This window comes from Electrophorus electricus, chromosome 1 (assembly GCF_013358815.1).
Source record: "Electrophorus electricus isolate fEleEle1 chromosome 1, fEleEle1.pri, whole genome shotgun sequence".
In the NCBI taxonomy this organism is placed as follows: Eukaryota; Metazoa; Chordata; class Actinopteri; order Gymnotiformes; family Gymnotidae; genus Electrophorus; species Electrophorus electricus.
Window position 1 is genome coordinate 36,008,800 of NC_049535.1, and position 12,500 is coordinate 36,021,299.

General features: G+C 43.6%; 2 protein-coding genes across 8 annotated transcripts in view; both read left to right on the plus strand.

Moving 5' to 3' along the window:
* The window catches only part of stat3 (signal transducer and activator of transcription 3 (acute-phase response factor)), a 34,290-nt gene extending 29,977 nt beyond the window's left edge, over positions 1-4,313 (plus strand). Inside the window, exons 21-24 of one of the 6 annotated variants that reach the window (XM_035523751.1) lie at positions 256-298; positions 1,617-1,676; positions 3,251-3,372; positions 3,689-4,313. In XM_035523751.1, coding sequence (XP_035379644.1) covers positions 256-298; positions 1,617-1,676; positions 3,251-3,372; positions 3,689-3,741 — 278 coding nt within the window. In that variant the 3' untranslated portion in view covers positions 3,742-4,313. The remainder of the gene's footprint in view (positions 1-255; positions 299-1,616; positions 1,677-3,250; positions 3,373-3,688) is intronic. The other 5 variants (XM_035523754.1, XM_035523763.1, XM_035523755.1 and 2 more) reach the window with 5 other exon arrangements.
* Positions 4,314-9,891: 5,578 nt separating this feature from the next.
* Positions 9,892-12,500, plus strand: part of stat5a (signal transducer and activator of transcription 5a) — a 72,130-nt gene continuing 69,521 nt past the window's right edge. For both annotated transcript variants that reach the window (XM_035527867.1, XM_035527872.1), the window contains exon 1: positions 9,892-10,064. The gene's annotated coding sequence lies outside the window, so the exon portion shown is untranslated. The remainder of the gene's footprint in view (positions 10,065-12,500) is intronic.

The following is a 12,500-nucleotide window of genomic DNA, read 5'->3' on the forward strand; positions in this document are numbered from 1 at the left end:
GCGTGGACGGCTGCGGGGGTTGTCGTGGACGGCTGCGGGGGTTATCGCGGGGGCGTGGACGGCTGCGGGGGTTGTCGCGGGGTCGTGGACGGCTGCGGGGGTTGTCGTGGACGGCTGCGGGGGTTGTCGCGGGGGCGTGGACGGCTGCGGGGGTTGTCGTGGACGGCTGCGGGGGTTGTCGCGGGGGCGGGGTGTACAATCTGTGTTCATACTCACCGGCACGCTCACGACGTCTCTGCTTTGTTTGTTCCTCAGCCATTCAGCCATATCTGAAGACCAAGTTCATCTGTGTTACTCCGTAAGTTATCATTCCTACTCCAGTATAACTGTGTGTCTGTGTGTGTGTCTGTGTGTGTGTCTGTGTGTGTGTCTGTGTGTGTGTCTGTGTGTGTGGCTGTGTGTGTGTGTGTGTGTGTGTGTGTGTGTGTGTGTTTTCTGTATGACTGGCATCTCACTTCCTCGTCTAGTGCCAGAATGAGTCATAACAAGAAACCAAAGACAGTGTGAGGCTATGTGTTTGGTTAACGCAGCAGGCCATGTTCAGTGTGAGGCTGTGCAATTGGTTAACACAGCAGGCCAGGTTCAGTCTGAGGCCGTGTGATTGGATAACGCAGCAGGCCAGGTTCAGTCTGAGGCCGTGTGATTGGTTAACGCAGCAGGCCAGGTTCAGTCTGAGGCCGTGTGATTGGATAATGCAGCAGGCCAGGTTCAGTACTCACTTGTTTCCTCCTCGCCACATGGTCGCCATAGCGACAGACACCAGGAATTCTGCCATCCCGGGAATGTAGATGATGTTGAATGGTAAAGGTGTCTGAGGTCCCGTGGTAGTAGTCATGCTGTAAATTCGATCCGGTACACACTGACGCAGTACACTCATTTTGGTGGTGTGTGTTTGGTGCCATTTTAGGAGTTTACTAGTTAACATGGCCAAACACTGCAGTTCCACATGGGGAAGTTTTGTAGTTCCTCCCCGAGATCTGTGAGTGTACGTTAATCTGAGATCTGTGAGTGTACATTAATCTGAGCTCTATGAGAGTGTACGTTAATCTGAGATCTGTGAGTGTACATTAATCTGAGATCTGTGAGTGTACATTAATCAGATCTATGAGAGTGTACGTTAATCTGAGATCTGTGAGTGTACATTAATCTGAGATCTATGAGAGTGTACGTTAATCTGAGATCTGTGAGTGTACATTAATCAGATCTATGAGTGTACGTTAATCTGAGATCTGTGAGTGTACATTAATCTGAGATCTATGAGCGTGTACGTTAATCTGAGATCTGTGAGTGTACATTAATCTGAGATCTATGAGCGTGTACGTTAATCTGAGATGTGTGTGTACTCTTTGTTAAACTGAGGTCTTTGTGTGTGAACTGTGTTAAACTGGTTGTACATCTTCATCTGATGGGTCTCTTTCCCCACCGTTTTCCCTTTATTGATGACATTGCCATGACTGACACACACACGCATATCTACACAATGGTATCAACCTTTGACCTCTGGAAATACAAAAACAAAGCTCACGTGGCCCAGATGTAGAGGAGAGTGGACGTGTGTGTGTGTGTGTGTGTGTGTGTGTGTGAGAGTCAGGCTGTAAACTGACCTCTTTCCATAGGTGTCCCTCTGTCTTCATGGACTTCCCGGAGAGTGAACTGCTGGGGAACGGCTTCCCTGGGTAGGCATGAGGAGGGCCTGTGTGTGTGCGTGCGCACGTGTGTGTGTGTGTGTGTGTGTGTGTGTGTGTGATTGTGTATGAGAAACACTCTCCCAGCCACCGTCTTGTAACACAGAATGGATGTGTTTAACACGTGTGGGAGACAGGACACAGTGTCCACGGCAACGCCTCCTCCTCTTAGGTCCTCTGACACGGTGGCAGCACACGCAACATAGGCAGAGTTCAGGGTTTAACCCTACACAGTCTACACTAACCCTACACAGTCTACACTAACCCTACACAGTCTACACTAACCCTACACAATCTACACTAGCACTACACAGTCTACACTAACCCTACACAGTCTACACTAGCACTACACAGTCTACACTAACCCTACACAATCTACACTAGCACTACACAGTCTACACTAACCCTACACAATCTACACTAGCACTACACAGTCTATACTAACCCTACACAGTCTACACTAGCACTACACAGTCTACACTAACCCTACACAGTCTATACTAATACTACACTAGCACTACACAGTCTACACTAACACTACAATAGCACTACAGTCTACACTAACACTACACTAGCACTACACAGTCTACACTAGCACTACACAGTCTACACTAACACTACACTAGCACTACACAGTCTACACTAACACTACACTAGCACTACACAGTCTACACTAGCACTACACAGTCTACACTAACCCTACACTAACACTACACAGTCTACACTAGCACTACACAGTCTACACTAGCACTACACAGTCTACACTAACACTACACTAGCACTACACAGTCTACACTAACACTACACAGTCTACGCTAACCCTGCACTAACACTACACAGTCTACACTAGCACTACACAGTCTACACTAACACTACAGTCTACACTAACCCTACACTAACCCTACACTGTCTGTGATGAAAGGTCACATGTAGGTAACTACTTGGTGTACTCTCTCTCTCTTTCCTTCTCATTCTCTCTCTTGCACACTCTGTCTCTCAATTTCTGTATTGTCTTGAATTGTACTTAACAAGTGTCAGTGATTTGACAAAATTATTAACAAAAAACACTAAAGAAACAAGAAATAAATAAAGTAAACTCACAACACTCACTCACACACACACACGCACACTCAGCTCGCACACTCACACACACTCACACTCGCACACGCACAGTTCCATCAGTGTGATATATGGGATGGTTTTAGATGGTTATTTGGAGTCACAAACCTGTTGAATTGTGTTTTTGTTCTTATTTCTATGTACTTGCATGCGTAGCTGCACATATGAACATTGGAAATGGGCAACTTTGACACACTTCATCTCATATACCAAGCCGTGTGTTAAACCATTGTGTAGATCTCTCTCTCGCTGTGTATTAGGCATAGTTTATATGAAGCATGTGTAATGCTATGATACTTGTCTTATCACGCAGTCTAATTGTTTGTGTGGATCCGTGGAGTGAATGTGGGTGTACCTTTATTCATCAAAGTCTGTGTGTGTGTGTGTGTGTGTGTGTGTGTACACCTTTATTCATCAAAGTCTGTGTGTGTGTGTTTGTGTTGCAGAACGAATTCAGGTAACACCAGTGACCTGTTCCCTATGTCTCCCCGCACTCTCGAGTCTCTGATACAAAATGAAACACATGAGGCGAACCCTGGACCTCTGGGTAACACACACACACACACACGTACGCACAAACACACACACGCGCACAAACACACACGTGAGCACACACGTACGCACAAACACACACACGCGCACAAACACACACACGTGAGCACACACAAACACACACGCGCACAAACACACACGTGAGCACAAACACACACACGCGCACAAACACACATACGTACGCACAAACACACGCGCGCACAAACACACACACGTGAGCACAAACACGTGCGTGCACAAACACACACACGTGTGCACAAACACACACACACGTGCGTGCGCACACACACACTCCTTATATGTGAGATGATGGCATTGTTTTGTTCTCACAGAATCTCTCACTCTGGATATGGAGCTGAGCTCAGATGTGGCGTCTCCCATGTGAAGCTGCCCCACCTACAGCTTTCACTTCTGGAACGTTCTGTCTCCTGGAGACGTAGTTGTTTTTTTCCTTGCTGTATATATTGCACTTTAAAGGTGCTGTTCCATCTCCGTAGATGCTGTTTGCCATAACTGATCATGTGCTAGTTAATGTTACTCTCCTTCCTCATGTAAGAATCAGTTCTTTGCTAACATTTACAAAATCTGTTGGGTTGCATTCATGTGACTGTCCACTAACATGTTTTGAAGATTGACTGTATCAATTAGCTTGTAATATTTGTTTCCAGTTTGGTTGTCATGTAACCACTGGCAGAAACGTTTGTGATGAGAGCCGGTTGAGTTGTAATGACTGTAAACTTAAGTGTGTTGATCTGGGGATTTTCCTGGTGTGAGTTTGTTTGATGATGGTCACTGAGACTGACAGTCCAGATTGTGAGGTCAGCTGACCCTCTTAAAAACTCCTGTAACCTACCAGACTAAAATTATTATAGTATATAATGACACTTCTTTTTTATGGTTATTCTTTTATCCTTTTATGCACTTGTTTTGTGGACTATAAATGGTTTTAAAAATGGAGTGGTTTTATTTTTTAAGATGTATGACATGGTAAGTGATGTGAGGCTTTGTGAACTGGGTGTTTTCTGCAGCGTCAGGTAGCATCGTTCCTGTTCATCGGCCTCCCTCTGCTCCTCCTGTCTGCCTGTCTGCCTGTCTGCCTGTTCCCCGCTCTCTCTCTCTGTCTGTCTGCCTTTCTCTCTCTGTCTGTCTGTTCCCCTCTCTCTCTCTGTCTGCCTTTCTCTCTGTCTGTTCCCCTCTCTCTCTCTGTCTGTCTGCCTATCTCTGTCTGTCTGTTCCCCGCTCTCTCTCTGTCTGTCTGCCTTTCTCTCTCTGTCTGTCTGCCTGTCTGTCTGTCTGTTCCCCGCTCTCTCTCTGTCTGTCTGCCTTTCTCTCTCTGTCTGTCTGTTCCCCGCTCTCTCTCTGTCTGTCTGCCTTTCTCTCTCTGTCTGTCTGCCTGTCTGTCTGTTCCCTGCTCTCTCTCTGTCTGTCTGCCTTTCTCTCTCTCTGTCTGTTCCCCGCTCTCTCTCTGTCTGTCTGCCTTTCTCTCTCTGTCTGTCTGTTCCCCGCTCTCTCTGTCTGTCTGCCTTTCTCTCTCTCTCTCTGTCTGTTCCCCGCTCTCTCTCTGTCTGTCTGCCTTTCTCTCTCTGTCTGTCTGTTCGTCTGTCTATCTTTCTCGTGAGTTTCTGCACCGGCGTCTCTCTGCATGAGAGTACAGTGGTGAGCCCTAGTGCTAGTTCTGGGGTCAATATTAGAGCTCAGCTTAGAGTAGAGAAGAACAGTTCTGCTGACTGGAGGTCAGATTCTCTGTGAATTTCTACCAGAGCTTTTACTCAGGGTGTTATTACTCGGTGAACTGGGTCTCGATCAATATGTCCAACACATATCTGTGGCTCAGTGGTGGGATAGAATGCTGTTACCATAGACACCTATTATATCAGCCGCTGTAGGAAATGAGCCTGTGGAAGACCTAACGTAGCGTAAAGGGTGCAGGGTGTACCTTAATTTCCACAACATGTCATTTCATCCAGATAACTGTCTTCTGCTTTTAATGGGCTAAAATGGTGCTGTTACTGACCTGTCTCCAACATTCTGTAGTGAAGGTCACAAAAGGAATCAGAGGAAAAACAGAAGGAAAGACAGAGTTAGAATGAGTCACAGAGAGGAAGATGAGTCACAGTGTAGATGAGTCACAGAGAGGAAGATGAGTCACAGTGTAGCTGAGTCAGTGTAGACAAGTCATGGTGTAGATGAGTCAAGGTGTGGAAGATGAGTCACGTTGTAGAGTCAGTGTAGATGATGACCTTATAATAGACTGCCAATATAATAAAAATATGAAATGAGGGTTTAAAGTGATATATATCTCACTTTGAACTGTCATTTCAAATGTTAATATGTTATCAATGTTAAAATCGTTTTAACTAGTTTACAAACTTATGAATGACAAAACTTGACTGTGCGAGCTGTAGGCACGTGCTGTAAATTTAAACTTCCTCGCAGCTGTCTGTACAGTCGCCGCGTCGATCTTTACTTTGCATTAAAAAGGAACACGCTACGTCACCCCGCGTGCTCATTTTAGTGACGTTAGCCGTAATTGCTGCTTGCAAGTCTGGAGTCTAATGCATTCAGCATTAAAGCAGCACGTGAGGACGCAGGTCAGGAGCAGCGAGACAGAGACTGTCGCGTGCCTGTATTCGTTAGCGCGTGGCAGACTACTCCTTTAATCAAATGTGGCTTTGCGTATGTGCGCGCGGGTGCCTAAGTGCACGAAACTGGCATAAGACCGGTTAATTAAAAAATGTACTGACATTGATTACGTATTAAAAAGTGCATGTAATCCAAAGGATTACTAGATTACAGTAACATAATCTGATGGTTATATTAGGATTACTTATTTAACCCCTTAAGTGCCAAAGCGTTTCGGACCACTGATCCTGTGCAGTGACCTTCATCGGAGGACTCTTAAATAATAAAGATCTAATAATAATTTTATTTCTAACTTCCCACTGTGTCCAACTCATAAGGGGGTATAACACGTAATGCAGGGGTAACGGGAAGCAGGGAGGGAGAGAAAGCTGAGACAGACAAATCAAGTTTCAGAAACTGTATGCGGGTGACTGGGATATTCACATCTTATGGATTGCCTCTGAATGGTATTTATCATGTTTTCTGTATTTACTTTGTGCAGAATTTGAACAGCTCAGGAGATGTAATAGGAGCGGAGACAGCGCGATAGGAGATCATGGACGCGTCCGTTTTAAAACGTTGCTGAAGATGGTAATCCGGTCACAAACTGCATGACACTCGGTCTGGAAATGGCACATGCAGCACGATGCTGATATTAATCTGGGTTCTTCACTCCAACCACATGTAAACAAGAGTTTGTCATAAACTGATTTCGAGACCTATTATAAGAAAACCAGTCACTGGTGGACTGAACTTCAGATAAACACAAACGAAAATGTATTTCATCAGCAAAAACAGATCTATTGTTAACAGTGAAAAAATCCCTCTGTTCACGTTAAAATTATTTCATGTGCAGGACCAACAATCAAATGGCGTCACCGTGCTGGTAAAATCCTATTTGTGAATGTAACGGAACTATGACTGCTGGAACAAAATAACACTTGTGCATCACCAATACGCTGGTATGGCGCTCGTCCGCCTGGGTCAGAGTGTGTGTTCAGCAGGTTCATGAGGCGTAACGCTCTCCTTCACTCGGATCTTGTACACGCATCCAGAGCAGAGCCACGCGCCTCTTCTCTTAAAGACTGCGCTCAGCCATGCGTTCTCGTGTGCCGGTTGAGGGATAGCACCAGACATCCGAAACATTTGGCGCTCATGTTTTACACGTCTTCCGGAAACAGAATCAACCCACGAAGAAATGTGTACGCGTTTTAAAGCGGCGTGTGTTCGGGCTGGATCCACCCTGACCGCCCTAGAATGAATTACACGACCTCGCGTGTGTCGTTCACGTGGATGCAGGTGAGGAATCTGCGGGGTAAACCCAATATAGTTTAGTGCACAGATCTGAGATCAGATCCACTCCTCATACGTGATACTATCGAAGGTTAACGTCAGTTCCCACATTTCTCGCTCTTGAAATGAGCCCGCTGTTCATTGTTCAACGTTTTAATTAAACCATACTAATACTTATAGGAATAGAACGCGTTACCATGACTACCCTATAATTATATAATACGTCGACCTGTTTCCTGGGCACAGGAGCCTCTGCAGTACTGTAGTGGCACCAGAGGCGCGTGCACGCGGTCCTGCCCTAATCAAGCACCAGAGGGCGCCACGCGTAAAGGCCTGGAGACGCTCCTGTTCGCGGCCTCGGTCTTCGTCACTCATTTGGCCATTTCAATACCGAGGAACCGTGAGCACGAGTACTTTATTAGCTCTTGCTGGGGGGGATTGGAAATGACGCCTACTACCAGGAACAAGAACACAAAGGAAAACATCAGCACGGGAACCTGTCGCGTTACTCTCCTGGCGCCTAGGGGCGCTTGACCAGATGGTCATATTGCGCAACAACACTTGGACGGATTCTCTCTCTCTCACACGCACACACATATCCGCGCTTGATATACACAGGTGGGCCAGCAGGTGTCGACAGATCTTTACGTACTTGCCACTGACAATTAATCAAGTCACATCACGGTTAGCGTTAGCATAAGTACACTCATTTATTAAGAGCTCATACGTTAATAAACTTTGTAATATTAAATAAAACATCGTAGTCATAATAAAGTTTAAAATATAGTAAATACTGAATTTCCTCCTCCGTATGGTATGTCTGGGCCTTCGGTCTGTAACTCTAGAAGCTGCCGTGGAAAAACAACGACCGCAGGACTTTCTTAGATCACCTGTCTCTCAGTACATATAAATGTGTATTGTGTCATTACTACCAAATAATGTTGATATTCTCCGACATGCCTACTGTAATCGTAAGCTCATCGTCCTGTATGGATGCATTATTAATATGAAAAGAGTACCAAACATGCCGGGGATCTCTTTACTCATTTCCATCCTCCGCAATTTCCGCAACTCTTCCTTTCTCACTCATGAAGCATTTTTCAGTTCTGTGTTTGCTGAGATCGATATCAGGCCCGCCTCCAGGACTGTATGAACTACAGTGGTATAACCCTGCTGACCTAGGATCAGCGCTTCCCGTCTGACTCCAGGACTCTATGAACTACAGTGGTATATCCCTGCTGACCTAGGATCAGCGCTGTGTGCTATAGACTATTATGAACAACTGTTACATATCCTATTTTAGCAGTTAAAATCATTAAAACCATCTACCATAGGCTACGTTTTCTAAGTTGAATTTTACCAGAACAATTCGTTGTTAAACGTAGAACACTTTAGAACAGTTTGTTAAATTATATTACATCATGTTAAATGTGGTGTTTATTATTATTGTTTGTTTGTTTTGCTCCAGCTAATAGATTTTATGTGGACACAGTTTAGATGGCCCTTCCACAGTGAGGCGTATTGGTGTGACCGTGCTTGTGAGTGGTGATAATATCGCCCTGGGCTTTGACCCACAGCTGTAGTGTTGTAGTGGGGTTAAGAACATGCGCCATATAGAACGCGTCCGGCGCTCCTGCTGCGTTGGTCTCGAGACTGTTGTCCCAGCGTGCAGCAGCAGGGTTTGCCATGTGCATCTGTGTTGCAGCAATATTGCTTGGCTGTTCGTTTGTTTAGTGTTTTTGTCCCAAAGCTCAGCCCAACGAACTGTTCAATTACTCACTAATAAGAAGCCCAAAGTAAGTGCACTGCCAGCCCGAATCTCACCTGGACATTTACATGCCAGCCCTGCTCCTGGGAGTTCTGTCTGGGACATCTAGGCTGAAGGCAGGAGAGACGTCCAGGTCTATTTTAGGAAAGATCATATGTTCACAGAGGAGATCACAAACATGTTATCAGTCAATATAAGAAAAGAACTAAAAACAAGATCGAAATGACTTGTGAAATGGTTCTCAGTTTACAGAAAATACAGAATAACCAGAAGAATATTAACAGTCTTCTGGTCAGCCTTCATAGGCTGGCTGCAGTTAGGACAGCAGGTTTATGTTTGAGTGGGAATATAACTGGCCGTATGTTTAGAGAAATAACACAACTGGTTTAATTAATGGGCTTTTACTAGGATATGGCAGGATTTGCTGCGACTCAGCTGAGTGTGGATAAACTATTTTGTCCAGCTGACCACGAGCTTCTCAAATCAGGAGTTCCGATGAGCACTACATCTAATACCGCACGTGTTTCTGCATGTCCATGTCCACGCGCCCTCTGGAGCGCGACTCTACTCATGCGCGAGCACTCATGCCGGCTCGCGATCTGCTAACTGGCTGGTGTGCGAGTAACGCAGGTTCGCTTTTATCCAGTCTGAGCTGTTAAACATACATGACTCCAGACGCACGCACGCGAGGAGCGCTAACAAATTTACACGCGCGCACATTCTAACTCTAACGAGCTGCAGTTCTGCTGAGAGAAACAACACCGGAAGTGGGCGGTTACTGAGGGACAGAGAGAGAGAGAGAGAGAGAGAGAGAGAGAGAGAGAGAGAGAGAGAGAGAGAGAGAGAGAGAGAGAGAGAGCAGGGAGAGAGGGAGGGGTTAAGAGAGAGAGGGAGAGAGAGAGAGAGAGAAGTGCCCAGCCCACTGGCGGAGACAGGCAGAGGTCGGCCGCTCTAGCTCGTGGCGATATCCGGAGCTTTGCTGTACTTTTACGCGATACGACATCACATTTAAACGCCCTGTCCAGGTAGGTCTCGTGCATCCGTGCGCTTCTGCTTCTGTCATAAATATTTCCCGAGGGTGCAAGCACCTTAACCTCCGGTAAACCACCGCGCGGCTGCGTAAACAAACTCCCGTTCACGCTGAAGTCGCTGGCGCTGGACGCTGCAGCGCGCTCATATCTGTTTATTACCGCGCGCGCTGCCTGCACGCGCTGGGGTGTTTCTGGGGCATGTGTGGGGTAGTTCCGCGAGGAGCCCCGCGTGTGTCCGGCTGTGCTCCTCCGGGCGGTGTTTCGCAAGCCCCAAGCTCGCGCGCATTTATCGGCTCAACAGGCGAAGAGTCCAAGCGGCGCTCGAGCTGGCCTCGCGAGCTTTCTCGGTAGAGAATAGTGTAGCGGATTTAGCGGGTGTATTTATAGTTATATAGTATATTTATAAGTGTGTTTATAGTTATATAGGTATATTTATAGGTGTATTTATAGTTGTGTATAGTTGTATAGGTGTATTTATAGTTGTATATAGTTGTTTAGGTATATTTATAGTTGTCTATAGTTGTATAGGTGTATTTATAATTGTATAGATGTATTTATAGTTGTATAGGTGTATTTATAGTTGAATAAGTGTATTTATACATGTATAGGTGTATTTATATATGTATGTATGGTTATATAGGTGTATTTATAGGTATATTTATAGTTATATAGTGTATTTATAGTTCCATAGGTGTATTTATAGGTGTATTTATAGTTGTATAGGTGTATTTATAATTGTATAGGTGTATTTATAGTTGTATAGGTGTATGTATAGTTGTCTATAGTTGTATAGAAGTATTTATAGTTGTCTATAGTTGTATAGGTGTATTTATAGGTGTATTTATAGTTATATAGGTGTATTTATAGTTGTATAGATGTATTTATAGTTGTATAGATGTATTTATAGTTATATAGGTGTATTTCTAGGTATATTTATAGTTATATATGTGTATTTATAGTTTTATAGGTGTATTTATAGTTATATAGGTGTATTTCTAGGTATATTTATAGTTATATATGTGTATTTATAGTTTTATAGGTGTATTTATAGTTATATAGGTGTATGTATAGTTGTATAGGTGTATTTATAGTTGTCTATAGTTGTATAGGTATATTTATAGGTATATTTATAGTTATATAGGTGTATTTAAAGTTGTATAGGTATATTTAGAGGTATATTTATAGTTGTCTATAGTTGTATAGGTGTATTTATAGTTGTCTATAGTTGTATAGGTGTATTTATAGATTTATAGTTGTCTATAGTTGGAATGGAATATTTATAGTTGTCTATAGTTGTATAGGTGTATTTGTAGTTGTCTATAGTTGTATAGGAGTATTTATAGTTGTCTATGGTTGTATAGGTGTATTTATAGTTGTCTATAGTTGTATAGGAGTATTTATAGTTGTCTATGGTTGTATAGGTGTATTTGTAGTTGTCTATAGTTGTATAGGAGTATTTATAGTTGTCTATGGTTGTATAGGTGTATTTATAGTTGCCTTGGGAACATTGCATTGCCAGGGTGAGCGTGATAACTAGGCAAACCTGTGCAGCGCCATAGTTTCAGTTAGGCTGTCTTAACCGTTAAGTCACAGCATTAATGTGGAGATGAATTACGACAAGCTTTACACCACTGTCATGCACGCTGCTTTAAACACCGTTTGCACTTTAACAGCTATGGCAGTGGCATAATTTATTAAGAAAAATATGAAAATATGACTAAAACATGACAAGTAAAGACTGTAGTACTACAAACTGTAGACTGTAGTAGTCTTAGAAGCCACAAAAAGTCTATCATATATATATATATATATATATATATATATATATATATATATATATATATATATATATATATATATATATATATATATATGTATATGTACATGTGCGTGAGTGAGAGAGACCCCTACCCTCTAGGGGTTACAGTGCAGGAATTATAGGTACTCTATAACAGTATTTCATAAGATCCTTTCTTTCTATATTTGGCTGTGGAAACGTTTAGGAAGTTGCTGACAGTTGAATTATTTACTTTCATTTCAAAACAACTCTAGAGTTTGTGTGAAAGTTTGAGGAAAGTGAAGTTCTAGTTTCTGTTTTGATTTTATCTAGAGACCCTAGCAGGGCTTCCTATCCCTGCACGAGCTTCCGTTCAACCTGTTGGGCTGTTTTTGTTGTTGTTGTTATTTCACATGGTGTGTGTGTGTGCATTTGTATGTGCGCATGGACATGCATGTATGTATGTGTATATGCGTATGCACATGTATGTGTGTATGTGCATGTGCATATGTACATGCGTGTGTACCTACGTGTCTGTGCACATGCACGTAAGATAAAAACCTGATCATTCCCTTTTAGTGATATTTCTAGTTGTAGCAACAGCAGGATGCACACTGATTGGCTGAGGAGCTTCAGAGGTCTGAGCAGCTGGA